The 12,061-nt window shown below is 42.4% G+C and overlaps 2 protein-coding genes across 9 annotated transcripts in view; one reads left to right on the top strand and one right to left on the bottom strand.

Moving 5' to 3' along the window:
• Positions 1-265: 265 nt before the first annotated feature.
• Positions 266-7,480, bottom strand: TIMM9 (translocase of inner mitochondrial membrane 9). 3 transcript variants are annotated; one of them, XM_035551514.2, is made up of 4 exons: positions 7,341-7,480; positions 3,863-3,931; positions 3,412-3,507; positions 266-783 (listed from the first exon to the last, which is right to left on the bottom strand). In XM_035551514.2, exons 2-4 carry the CDS (start codon positions 3,899-3,901, stop codon positions 649-651), a joined length of 270 nt encoding a protein of 89 aa, XP_035407407.1. In that variant the 5' UTR covers positions 3,902-3,931; positions 7,341-7,480; the 3' UTR covers positions 266-648. The 3 variants fall into 3 exon arrangements, with proteins under 3 accessions (XP_035407407.1, XP_035407408.1, XP_035407409.1); XM_035551515.2 differs by having other exon boundaries at positions 7,450-7,464; XM_035551516.2 differs by having other exon boundaries at positions 3,863-3,926; positions 7,341-7,424.
• Positions 7,481-7,483: 3 nt separating this feature from the next.
• KIAA0586 (KIAA0586 ortholog) overlaps positions 7,484-12,061 on the top strand; it is a 97,163-nt gene continuing 92,585 nt past the window's right edge. For 3 of the 6 annotated variants that reach the window (XM_050710717.1, XM_035551512.2, XM_035551510.2), the window contains exons 1-4: positions 7,484-7,956; positions 9,316-9,395; positions 10,475-10,544; positions 11,455-11,521. In XM_050710717.1, the coding sequence (XP_050566674.1) occupies positions 7,665-7,956; positions 9,316-9,395; positions 10,475-10,544; positions 11,455-11,521 (509 nt within the window). In that variant the 5' untranslated portion in view covers positions 7,484-7,664. The remainder of the gene's footprint in view (positions 7,957-9,315; positions 9,396-10,474; positions 10,545-11,454; positions 11,522-12,061) is intronic. The other 3 variants (XM_050710718.1, XM_035551513.2, XM_035551511.2) reach the window with 1 other exon arrangement.

Here is a 12,061-nt window from a genome sequence, read left to right as displayed (position 1 = left end):
AGGAGACTCCGAATGATCACAGGGCTCTGAGAGGGTGGCTGGTAATGAAACAACTGAGTTCTTCCTGAGTTAAGAGACATAACGCATCCACAAATACCTCCCTGCTGAAACGAAGTTATCAATCTGGTTATCTATCAGCAGCTTCAAGCAGCAACGAACGAACGAGACTCCGTGAGAGAGGATGAGGAATAAGGCTGCAAACAAAACCTGGCTCTCAAGCAGTGTCCTAAAAAGTATCTTTGGAAAGAACATACACACAATCATATGGGTTCATTCATTTTACTTGAATTAAATAAAAAAAAGTGCATTTCCATATTACACTTTTATTTTGCCTCTGAATCAGTCCTAACAGGAGAAATGCAACTTTCCCAACCCCCCCAAATTTAAACATACCAGTCTGCAGGCCCTGAAAGAGGTTGTATTAGTATTATGCCGTTGTAGAGTGAAAAGGACCTCTGAAGCAGACTCCATTGCCAGCCAACACTTGCTAACTTCATGTGTAACCCTTCATGGTTTCCACTTTCCAACCAGCATCTAGAACTCTCTTCGGAGTTGCTGGACATGCAACTTGACAGTAGAAAATCCAAAATGTGTTCCTGCCCAACGAACACTGGCACTGCTTACAAAGTCTGAACAGAGGGCTCTTGTCTAACGAGGCTGGCCAAGCAGTCCTGCTTTAGCTGCCAGAGCTTCGTTCTGCTGAATATGATACTCCTGGAATCTCATGGAGATCCTCTGTGTCATTTTTAAATACTTCTGTAGGCAGTGGTCTGAGCAAGTCATCTGAAGGAAAAGGAAAAGAGAAGGCTTCAAACAGTAAGTCAAACACCTCCCCAGACAGGACCCAGAATACAATCATCTACAGGCACGTAAGGTTCGGTGACTGCATCTCATGCCTGTGTTTAGTCTCAAGCTGAGGACCTAACTGGTCACAGTCTCTCTGTGCAGTAGAAAACAGTAAGTTTAGCTTTCAAGGAATGCCTGAAACGTCTTTTAATACTCATTCTTAATAAAACAGATCTAGGAGATATTACCATTTCATCCTTGGACCACTCTTGTGAAACTTAAGTATATAAAACATTTTATTCTGCAGTAAATACTAAACCTATTTTTCTGTTGTTGTTTTCCCTTTTTCTGAATTTGGTTTCACAAACACCTATTTTTGACAGCCAAATATGGTGCAGTGTGTTAGCTCAGTTTAACCTTTTTTGTGACCTTGTTCCTTTTAGCTTTATCATTCTTCTTGTACCTGCCTGGTTAACCTTCACAGAAGCAGCCAGAAACCCTCTGAAGCTCTGTCAGCCAGCTAGCTGGACAGGGACAGGAATAACAAAGCCTATTCCACTGGTACTGTTATTTATTTTTTCCCCTTTCTCTAATTGTAGAGAAAAAGCTATGAAACCTATTCCTGAGCTCCAGTTCTACCAATCAGATATTCTGCGTCATGGCTGCAAACCTTGCTATCACTGTCAAAGTCAACAAACTCAGATAAAAAGGAAAGACGACCTCCTTGCATGCTTACTAGAAAACCAGAAATGGCTTTGATTCTGCTCAGTATAAAGGGATGTGAAAAGCAGAGGGGCTGGAAGTGAACGAGACAAAGAACCAGCAACTAAACACCCTCTCAGTCCCACTCTTCTCTCTCTGCCTGACCTGGCACCAGTTACAGCAAAACCTGCTAAGCAGCAGTTAAGTCTGACTAGGAAACAAACGCTGCTGAATTCTGGAACTACCCCAAGCCACATCTTCCCGAGGGCGTGGTATTTGTGATACGGTGCCTGGGGAAGTCTGGACTTGCACTGGAGACTGCTGTAAGGAAAGAGGTCAGCAGCTGCTTTAACAAATGCAGAATCTCAAAGGAAATTCATGGAGGTATTTGTCTTAACTATTTAATAAGAAACTACAACTTGAAATAGGAAATTAGGATTAGATCAGGCCAGTGACCCATCTAGACCAGCCTTCTGTTTCCAGCAAGGGCCACAGCCAGATGCTTAGCAAGAAAATCCATAACAGATAAGTATGGAACAAGCTCCCCTTCCGAACGTTTCTTCCTAGCCTCCACTCTTAAACAGATGGCTCTTCTACAGCCAAACACGGCTCCTTTGCAGATCATAGAAGGGGGAGCAAAAAACAGATGATCAGAAGCTAAGAATATTTTTTTTTGGATGAGCTAAACAACCTTTACAATTAATTCCTCTCCAATGAGCATTCTCTGGTTTTGAATCCAGGTCTTTAACAAAAGACGATTCGAACCCTTATTTTTCAAAGAAATCTTTGTAACTCTTTAGCAAAAAAAGAGAACTCCAATCTTCTAGTAGAAATCAAATGCCATCCCCCCCCAAAAAAGAGAGGTTGTGCCCCTAACACTTCTGTCACATCTTGTACAATTCAAAGCAATTCCACATGAGCTGGTAAAAGACAGTGACAAGACCTTCCTCAGAATTACTCTGACTACCTGTAATCAAGAAAAATTCCACTAAAGCAGACACTGAGATCAGGGTAACAAGAAATGTGTCTTGGAAAGCCAGGAGGGCTTCGCTTAGTGCGGCAAAACAAAAGCTGAAAGGAGACATGATTTTTTGCCTGCACCGAGGGGCAGCTGTTAAACTGATTATTAGACTTGTAAGCAACTTAATTAGGAAATGCTGGAACAGCCTCCCATCAGGAGAGAAAAGGTAAAAAAAAAAAAAAAACCACACAACTCATCTTATCCAGAGCCTAATCTTTTTTGCAGGTGACTCTATGACGGAGCTCCCTGCAATGCAGAGAACTGGACTAAGCAGCCGGAGTTCTGAAGGCCCGTGTTTCTTCGACTCTACAACGCAGCAAACGCGGGTAGGATTCTGCCTGTGGGGAAATGGGTGCAGACTGCAGAGGCATGCAACTTCCACGCCCCTAAAGCTATCATCCATCGGCACAAGAACTTCCTCTGATAGCTCAGAGGGTAAAACACACTTAACTACGTGAAGCAGCCACTGCTCACGGTGAGACCAGGAAGGTTGCCTCTCTGTACATACACCTAAGAGAAGACAAGGACAAAACGTAAAGAGGCCCTGATTCATTATTTGTGTGTAGCTGATGATGCAACACATTTGGCTTTTTCTTTTTGTTTGTTTTGGCTTTTTTTTTTTTTTCTACAGCAGACCGTTAGGGTGCAAAGAAATATTGTTATCACCTTTGGACGTGTTTACAGAAGCAAAGCTACAGACAAACTATTTCCTTTCCTTCCACTAGCACGCTTCCTTGCTCACTTGGAAGCTGCACGCCACAACACCTACACTCCTCCAAAGACTGCTAGCTTGCTTTTTAGCTAGTTGAAAGATCAAAACCTTCTAAATTGCTTTTGAAATTTGAACATTAAACAGCAATTCTACCAAAAGGTAATTAAAAACATAGGAAACATTTACATACCTCTTCTGGTTTAACCTCTCTGCTAGTGAAATCCTTTACACAGTCTAGGAAGCAGTTTTCTGTAATTTTATTGTACGTTCCCAGGAACTCCTTGAACTACAAATAAAAATTGAACACACAATGAGTGTTTAAAAAAAAAAATCTACATCAATTTTTCTTGCACGCAGCTTCATGAGCCATCCGGTGACATTAAGATTTAAATGACAAGTCACTAGAAGATCTTACTGTCAGTCATTAGATTCGGCACAAAACGCTGTTAGTGCTGAAATAAATCAGATGTTACACAGTGTCAGTGGTCAGACGTTTAAACGTTGGTTGTTACAGAACAAATTTCATCTCAGAAGACAACTGAAAGAACCTTGTCTCCTTCTCCAGGCCCTGTGACTTTTACTCTGTGTGACAAAGCAACACAAGATCTTCAAAGCCACTGCTCGTGAATACAGCATCTTACCTGCTTGATCTGATCAGATTCAGATATTTGTCCAGCCATATTCTACTGCCTGCGATTCAGTCACCTGTTCTGAAGACAGAAGTTGAGTTTGACACGAAAAGCACACATCCTGACTGCAGCATCTTAAAACAGAATGGAATTTTATACGTTCCCGAAATGTATTTACACGCAACGTTGGTAGCAAACTTTCAAGCCATCCACTTGAAGGAAAGTTATCTCCTTGAGACATATTCAAGTTAAAAGAACATCCAAGATAATTCCAGATACTAAATCTTCACAGATTCACCTCGAACTGCTGTCCTTTAAACACTTTTAAAGCATTTCAAACAGTTAAAGTGACGATGCAGGGAAGAGAAAAAATCATAAACGTTTTCAAACACAAAGTAAAAGTGGAGTGGGGGAGAAGCAAGCGATAACATTACCTAGCCTTGTAATTTCAGTGACTTTAGATGTCATTTGTGAAAACTGTAAGGAAAAGTATAAAACTGTAACAACTCTGAGTAGGTCGGCATGGATCAGAGAAGCAGACACTGCTTCTGTGCAGCTGCATTCTCACCAAACCCTTTAACCAGAGCAAACGTGCCAGTCTTTTATACAGCAAGTTAAATGCAGGAAATCATAAAGGAATGAGAACAGCCTTAAATGAAAACTAATGAATAAAAATGGAAGAGTGAGCAGCCAGGGATGCAAGAATTTAAGCAAGCATCCTTACGGAAGGCTCACATTCCTAATTCAACACCGTAAACAAGTTAAGGCTTGAAAGTGAACCTCCAGGCTTCCTAGAATAGTGAAACCTAGTCTTCGTTTTCCTTACTTCACAAATTATCCAAGACCTGTCACAGATGATAATGAAAGTTAATATTACACCTTGAAGAGAACAAGCTCCTTCAATTTTATTCGCATTAACCATCGGAAGAAAAATTAGTACCAAAGTGTAATTTGTGAAAAAAGTTCATCTAGCCCCGTAGCAAGGGCAACTTGTGATTATTCTTGCATTTTGCTTTGTCAAATTTTGAGCTAGACGTCCATGTTTTAGAAAGCTTAAACTATTCCAGTCCCTCAGCAGGGGCAAGGAAGAGGGTAAGCAAGCACAAAAAGACAAAACTTCTACAAGAGAAAGAAAACCAAGCAACTAAACAGCACTATGGAGCTCTTGCAAGCATGCAGTCTCCCTCCCCCTCCCAGTAGCGGAATAATTATGATGTTTGCCTGTTAAAATTCCACTTTATCACTACATAGGAAGTACATGGTGATAGAAGTCAGGGACTGAAGATAAGGAACGCACATGAATTTTGGATTTAAGATACCTGTCCCCATGACCAAGAATTACCATGGGTAGATAAACTACACAGGCTATTCTTTTAAAAAGAACCTGCAAAATGAAGTTACTGAGAAGAAACAAAGCTTTACTTGGGTTAATGTAACCTCTAACTTATTTTAAGAGAAGAGGACGTGATTGTCACCTGGGACAACTAGTGAAAATGGATGGCATCTCCACTCTCTCATTTCTCAGTCTGTTACAAGAAAAAAAAAATGAACAGAGACAATTCTGGCAAGTCACTTTAAGGAGATTATTAAACAGGCAACTAAAACACACTGAGAACAGAGAAGACTTTTGTCCTCTCCCAAGCACAATGAGCGAAAAGCTTCAGCTCCTGTCAGTGCCGTTTTCTCACACTGCGTATTGCTTCACTGTTTGTTTATAACAAACCTGATCTTTTGTTCTTCTGTCACTGCTTTGGCAAGCTTAAAGTTCCACCAAGCTGTCACACTTGGGAAACAGCACTGATTTGAAGCAGCCCAATGGCACTATCTGATTGTAAATGTCTGAAGCACTAGTCCCTCTACAGGTATTTTACACTTTCTACACCGCAGACAGTGAAATTATATGGCTGTAGTGCACTTCTTCAGCATAGCTACAAATTACAGGCAGTTCCCTTAACATCTAAAAATGTGCTACCTGCGTATTTCCAGAAATGTGCAGATCTGGTTTATTCTTAAAGGACGTTAAATGCATCATTTCAAGTTCTCCCGTTGTTTGTTCCTTTCCCCTCCAGCCTGTGAAACACCAAAAAAGCCATCCCAGAGCCCAGTGAAGGACTGGCACCTTAACTAACATTGCACCCAGCTTCGTACCTAGCTGCTCAAACAGCTCCAGCACGCCTCAGGTTTAAGCCCACGTAGCCTGCGTTACTTTCCTCTGGGATAAATGCAATTTCAAAATTCAGCATTGCACTTTTCAACACCTCACACCGAAGGAAGCAGACAGCTCTGAAGGACTGTGGGTGATGGTGTGAGAGGGCCTCACGGTCCGTGTGTTCTGGGTCACGGGGAAAGCAGCAATAGCTGGGGGGTCTCCCTTCTCAAAGGGCCCTGCTGCTCCTCCAGACATGTTTTTACATACAAGAGAGGTGTACTTTGAAAATAAGACTCTCTGAGCCAGATTAACAACTAAGGAGAACTTGGGGTTCAGCCTATTTAAACCTACTCTCCATGAAAGCCAAATCCCAGCTCCCCACCCTGCTTTAGAACCTGGAAAGCACTCCTAATATTTCCTTCTGCTGCTGCCATGGAGACTTGAAATCACCAGGTAGTCACAGTTTCTCTTTGAAAAGGTAAAGGTACTTTATTAAACAAAAGCAGCAGTTAGGATAAGGATTGCTAGCTAGTGTGGGTCAATCATCTACCAGGAGCCAGAAATACAGATATCAGAGCTCTCCTAAAATTGCATGCATGTGGGAGCACGATTTCCTCAGCTGTACCTGCAGACTTTTAGAAGCAGAGGGCTCACGAACACAACTCCTAAGCGATAATAACCAAAAGCTGCGTTCCAATTATCATTACTGTACAGCTGAAGAGCCTGCCTCCGTTTAACAGCCAGGCATTCCTACACACGAGACGCATGCTGCAAACTCCATTGGGGAACTTGTTGTTTCCCCCCCCCCCCCCCCCCCCCACTGATGTAATGAATATTTGTGCCAGTTACCTAATCTTGAGTCAACAGGAGCCTTCCCATGGAAACTAAACAAGCCCAGCGTTTTGATTTTTATTTTTTTTTCCCCTCAGCCTTTTTGCTGGGAGCTGAGCACTACTGGGAAAGGTTGGATGTGGTGCTTAGGGTCACGGTTTAAAGGGTGACATTGGCAGTACGGAGACGGTTGGACGAGATGATCCCGGAGAGCTTTTCCAACCTTAATGGTTCTGGGATTTTACTGAGGGCGAGATCCAAAGACAACGTGAGCGCGGGGCGGGCACCGCACCCACGAGGCTCTAATTTTATTTTTATTCTGCTCTCTTCCCACTCTAAGCACACAACACCACGGAGGCGCCTCAGCACGCGTATAAACGGGACAAAACGGAATAAAACCCCACAGACAGCGGCGGAGCCCTCACAGGGACCCCATCCCCATTCCCCCCCCCCGGTCCCCTCACCTCAGCGCTCCCCCCTCCCCCCCCCGCCGCCCGCGCGCGCACTCACCCGCCCGCCACGAGCCGGCCACGCGGGGAGGTGAGGGACAGCCGCGGGATCCGCCGATTCGCCACCAGGCGCGGCGAATCAGCGAGCGCGGCCCCGCCGCCAGCTTTACCTTCCCGGCCCCGAGCGCCGTGCAGCGCCTTAATGTGTCCTCCTCCCGGAAGTGGGGCGCCATTACGGGCAGCACCGGGCGCTGTTGCCATGGTGACCGGGTGCGGGCTGCGGCCTAGGCCCGGCCGTTCCCTGAGGGCCGCGGGTTGCGCCCGAACCCGCTTTTAGCCTTTATTTCTAGGCGTAAAGCGCCGAGAGCCGCGCTGCGGGAGCCTCATGGACGGGGAAAGCGACTCCAGCGTCAGCCAGGGCTCCTCGGGCAGCCTCACGGCCGGCGACGTGCTCGTCCGCTCCACCAGCGTCCACCGGGAGCAGCCCCTGGGGGCCGGCGGCCGCCCTAAAGCAGTGACGGTTGCTGTGAAGAAGCTTCGCGGAGCGGCTTCTGCCGGCCCCGCGGCCCGCGCGGCTTTGGGGAGAGGCGGAACGCCGGCTGCTGCCCCGGCCTCGCTGCCCGGCAGGGCTCCGTGCGGCCGGCCTGCTGGTGCCGTGGCCGGCAGCGCCGCACGAGGTACGGCTGTGGTAGGGGCGCTCAGTTAGCTTTATGATAGAATAATACTGCATTGGTTCCAGTTATATGGCTCTTTATAACTTAAGAGGTCATTTCGTCTTCTAATCCTGTCGACATCGGCATATAGAGGTTGGACTAAGTGATCTTGGAGGTCTCCTCCAACCTAAATGGTTCTGTGATTTCTGCAGCACTTTTTCAAAGGTGGTGTTTGTTTTCTCAAACTTTTGTAACTATGACTGTGCTTCCCCTGTGGAAGGGGACTCCTGCAGGGTCAGAGCTCCATGAACTGAGCTCCAGTCCTGACCCTGCATTCAGAGTCTGTAGAGATGAAGCGATCTAATCAGAAAAATCATGACCGTAATCAGACCATCACATTTCTCAAATGCCTTAGGCAGGAAAGGTGTTGGCAGCATCAGAGGGTGAAACAGTGTGTGTGTGCAGGGACCTAAAGAGGAAACTTAACCCAGCTCAACAACTTAACCCAATTCAACCCTGCCACCTTGGCACAAACCACATATATTGATCAAGTGTCTGTACCAATGAGTCTTGTGTAGATGAGGTAAACAAAATGAAAAAATGAATTATGTCCTCTTCTGTAACTTTTTAAAACTATTTGTGGTAGTATTAACTAAAGCATTCAAATTTCTTTTTTTTTTTTAATAAAATCATCTTTTTACCTTTTCTTTGTTACAAATTTTACAGTTAAAATGTCACATTCCCAGCATATAAGAAGCTGTAGCGCTGTACCTTGTACTCCTCAAATTCAAAACTGATGTATACGGTGCTGCTGTGTCTAGCCAGCTAGACTATTCTTTTTGTTTCTTTTTTTTTTTTTTAAGTCAATTACAGTCTTTAGAGTTCAGAAAGGATTTTTTTGTTGTTGTTGGGTTTTTGTTTGTTTGTTTTTTTAGGCTTTGGGGATAAGGGCTCAAGCAGCTCCACCAGATGTTAGTTTCATAGTGCTAGGAAGACAGACTAGTCTGACATTAGTAAAACGTGTACTGTACTCAGTGTCATTCTGTAAGATGTTGACGTATAAGTATTACTGTCTCTCTAAACAAGTAATTTTCTGTGTTCCTGTGATCCTTAGACTTGATTTTTCACTAGACATTGTTGATTTTTCAGATACTCTGTTTCTTCAATGAGTTTTTAATGTACTGTAGAACAAGCCTATAATTCAGTTTCACAGAGTCTGTTAACATTTGTAAGTTTCAGGTTGATGACTGTGGTCATTTGTGTTAGGAAAGTCTTTATATTTGGGTATTCAACGATACAGAGAAAAGATTGAGATTTGAGTTAGGGGACAATGAGAATGCATTCAAAATTATTGTAACTACAGTAAAATTGCTTTTATTTTAGGAGTCCAGAGTGCTAAAGGACACCCAGAACATCTTCCTTCAGTAGAAACTGCTGCAGAACCCCTCTTGGTGTCACAAAGGGTAAGAAAAGTTACTGTCGCTTCCTGCAATCTTGGAGTAGGAGAACAGTGTTTTTCTCAAAAAGTTGTACCTTCTGTAAAAGCTTAGCAGATCTTCATGCTAAAGTATTTGGAGGAGATTTATTTACTGCGCTGCTACCTGGGTTAATACCCAGGTATAGTTTTAAATGTTAGTGCAGTTCCTCCTTTGAAAATGCTGCTGCACATTGCACAATATTTGTTATAAAAACCTGAAGCTTCTTGTTTTGTTGTTGTGGTTTTTTTTGTTTTCCTCTTCATATCATAGGTATTGAAATGGACATCAGTTTATATGGAACTCTCTGATACTTTTAATTATAAGATTTTAATTTTTTTTTTGATTCATTTATTGTATCTCCCATACAATGGAGACTTGTCTGCACGGCTTCCATTCAGTAGTGAGCATGCCTGAGGATAAAATCAGTCTGCACTGTGAAAAGCTAGCAGCAAGGTCCCTGCATGGCTCAGTAGACTTAGTAAGCTGAATAAAAGTTCTCAAAAGGATGGTGCAGTACTGTTTTACAATGCAACACCATCAAACACAGTTAAGTAAGAGACTTTCACCTTTCTAACTTGGCTTTATGACTCCTCAGAGACTCTGATTATTGATGGTTTCCACTTCAAGGAAATTCATCTCTGTCCCTTCGGTTCCACAGTCAGTGGCATGTGAGATTAGTTCTGTGAGCATGGCTAATCCCAAATTGTTTGAGATTAGGTACATCAGGTACAAAGCCTGAACATGTGTAATTTCACTACCATGTCTTTGGCTATAAATGAGGAAAATACCATTTTTTTAATTTTTTTTAAATCCACACTCAGAATACATACTTTTAATTGTGTTTGTACTTTTTGTTCCTAAAATATCATGTGAATTCTTGACTACAAAGTCCACATGGCTCTATGGTAGAGGTAAGCCTTAACGTACCTTGTTCCGCGACCAGGTGTTACTGTACTGTGGAATTGCTTATACTTACGTATTCAGCAATTCCATCTGCTTGCAAAATTTTGGCTACTGTTACCACAGGCTTTGACGTGTGCTTTTGTGCTCTTCTTGCTTTGAAGGATTATGTTAAAGAAGCTGCAGTACAAGAAAATCGTTCAGCTCTACTGGAAGATAACAGAAGCCCTAAAGGTAAAACAAGTTGCTGTACTGCGACAGCCCTTTTTTCATAAGAAGATTGATTAGAGGGAAAAGAAGCTTTAATTTTATCTTGGATATTCTTCAATATAGAAAATTTTGAGTGCAGATATTCAGAGGTGTCTTTGCTATAAATGAAGGTAATTGTAATTTACATTTTTAAATGTTGCAACCACAAATGCATGTTTTCTGCAAGCAACCTACACTATAAAGAGTGTATTTTTAACTGTCTAGGAAGTCCCATTGTCGATGCCTTTCCCTTGGATAAGGAAAAGTTCCCTTTGGTTTCTTGGATATCTTTGTCTGGGTAGAGAAAAGGAACAGAAATCGTGACCTCTGTTTAAGGCCAAGAAGCAGTATTTTAGTTTCCTCTTCTATGACTTACAGAGGTAGCAGCTGGCTGGCTTATCAGCACGTGTTCTAGCTGGCTAATTAGCAGTAATGAAACAATGAACCTGCTGCAGCTTGGGTTTTTACCTCTGCTCAACAAACAGTAGATACAGGAGAGACTGCAAACTTTTTAGCATGATTAATAGCTATTAAAATATTTTGTTGTTATTCATGATGACTGTGGGAAAATACTTGTTCAGAGTTCTAAAATACTGTTTTAATTACGTTTATTTCAAGTTGAAATTTGCAGGGTTTTACTGAATGGGTAGTCTAAGCTCAAGCTACCATTTATATAGCAATCTCCTTCACGTTTTACAGAGTTAAGGTAATGTCGTTGTCTTTTCCAGAGCATACCAAAATGGGTTTTAGTGATAACGACATTTGATACCGCATAAAATTGTGTTATGTGAAGCTTACTGCCTACCTGTTATTTCAATAACACTTTGCGTCTACTTCTACACTAGGTCCTTTGTGTCAGTTAACCTAACAAAATGGTTTTTGTCCTTCCACACAGATGATGTTTTTATTTCTCAATATGCTACTGGCCAGAAGGAGGCTTTGAGAGCAGCATTAAAGCAAAAGTAAGTCCGTGTTGTTGTGCTGTTCTATTTTTGTGCATACGGTGCAAAACTTCCTCAGTTTCTGCCAAAATGTATAGCTGGTAAGGAAAGAGTATTTTTTTCTCTGTTAGTATTTTTCTGTCTATAAAGGTGTTTTCAGTTTATTTTGTCATTCAGAGGTCACTGAAATATCTTGTTTATTTTGCGTATCTTTGTAATGTCTTTAAACTACTTGAGTTAGTGTTTTCATGATACAAGAGCCAGGCAAGATTTGTTTCGGCAGAAAAGCCATCTAGTGCCAAACTCACACAGGATGGTTTTATAGATGAATAAGAATATATGCTGTTTATCTGTAGGCTGGAAATCTTCAAAATCAAAAATTGTTTAGGAAGACTACGTGAAGTACAACCTGTAAACACATCCTTCATTGTGGTTGCAGTCATCACATGGAAGTGCTTTCTATGCTATAAACCATAACATAACCTCAAGAAACTTCTTGTGCCATACTAAAACATCAGAATATGTGTTTTTTCTTGGACATCAAGGAGAAGGAAATGAAGA

The sequence above is a fragment of the Cygnus atratus genome, chromosome 5 (genome assembly GCF_013377495.2).
Source record: "Cygnus atratus isolate AKBS03 ecotype Queensland, Australia chromosome 5, CAtr_DNAZoo_HiC_assembly, whole genome shotgun sequence".
NCBI classification, from domain to species: Eukaryota; Metazoa; Chordata; class Aves; order Anseriformes; family Anatidae; genus Cygnus; species Cygnus atratus.
The sequence above is the reverse complement of the archived record's forward strand: the minus strand, read 5'-3'. Positions and strand labels throughout refer to the sequence as shown.

What these genes read in the sequence shown, in the direction of transcription:
- TIMM9 (XM_035551514.2), bottom strand. Translation starts at nt 3,901, where the DNA reads ATGGCTGGACAAATATCTGAATCTGATCAGATCAAGCAG. An exon ending in AATCTGATCAGATCAAGCAG is followed by an intron (nt 3,508 to 3,862) that starts GTAAGATGCTGT and finishes TTTTATTTGTAG; the next exon opens with TTCAAGGAGTTCCTGGGAAC. An exon ending in GAGAGGTTAAACCAGAAGAG is followed by an intron (nt 784 to 3,411) that starts GTATGTAAATGT and finishes CTTTTCCTTCAG; the next exon opens with ATGACTTGCTCAGACCACTG.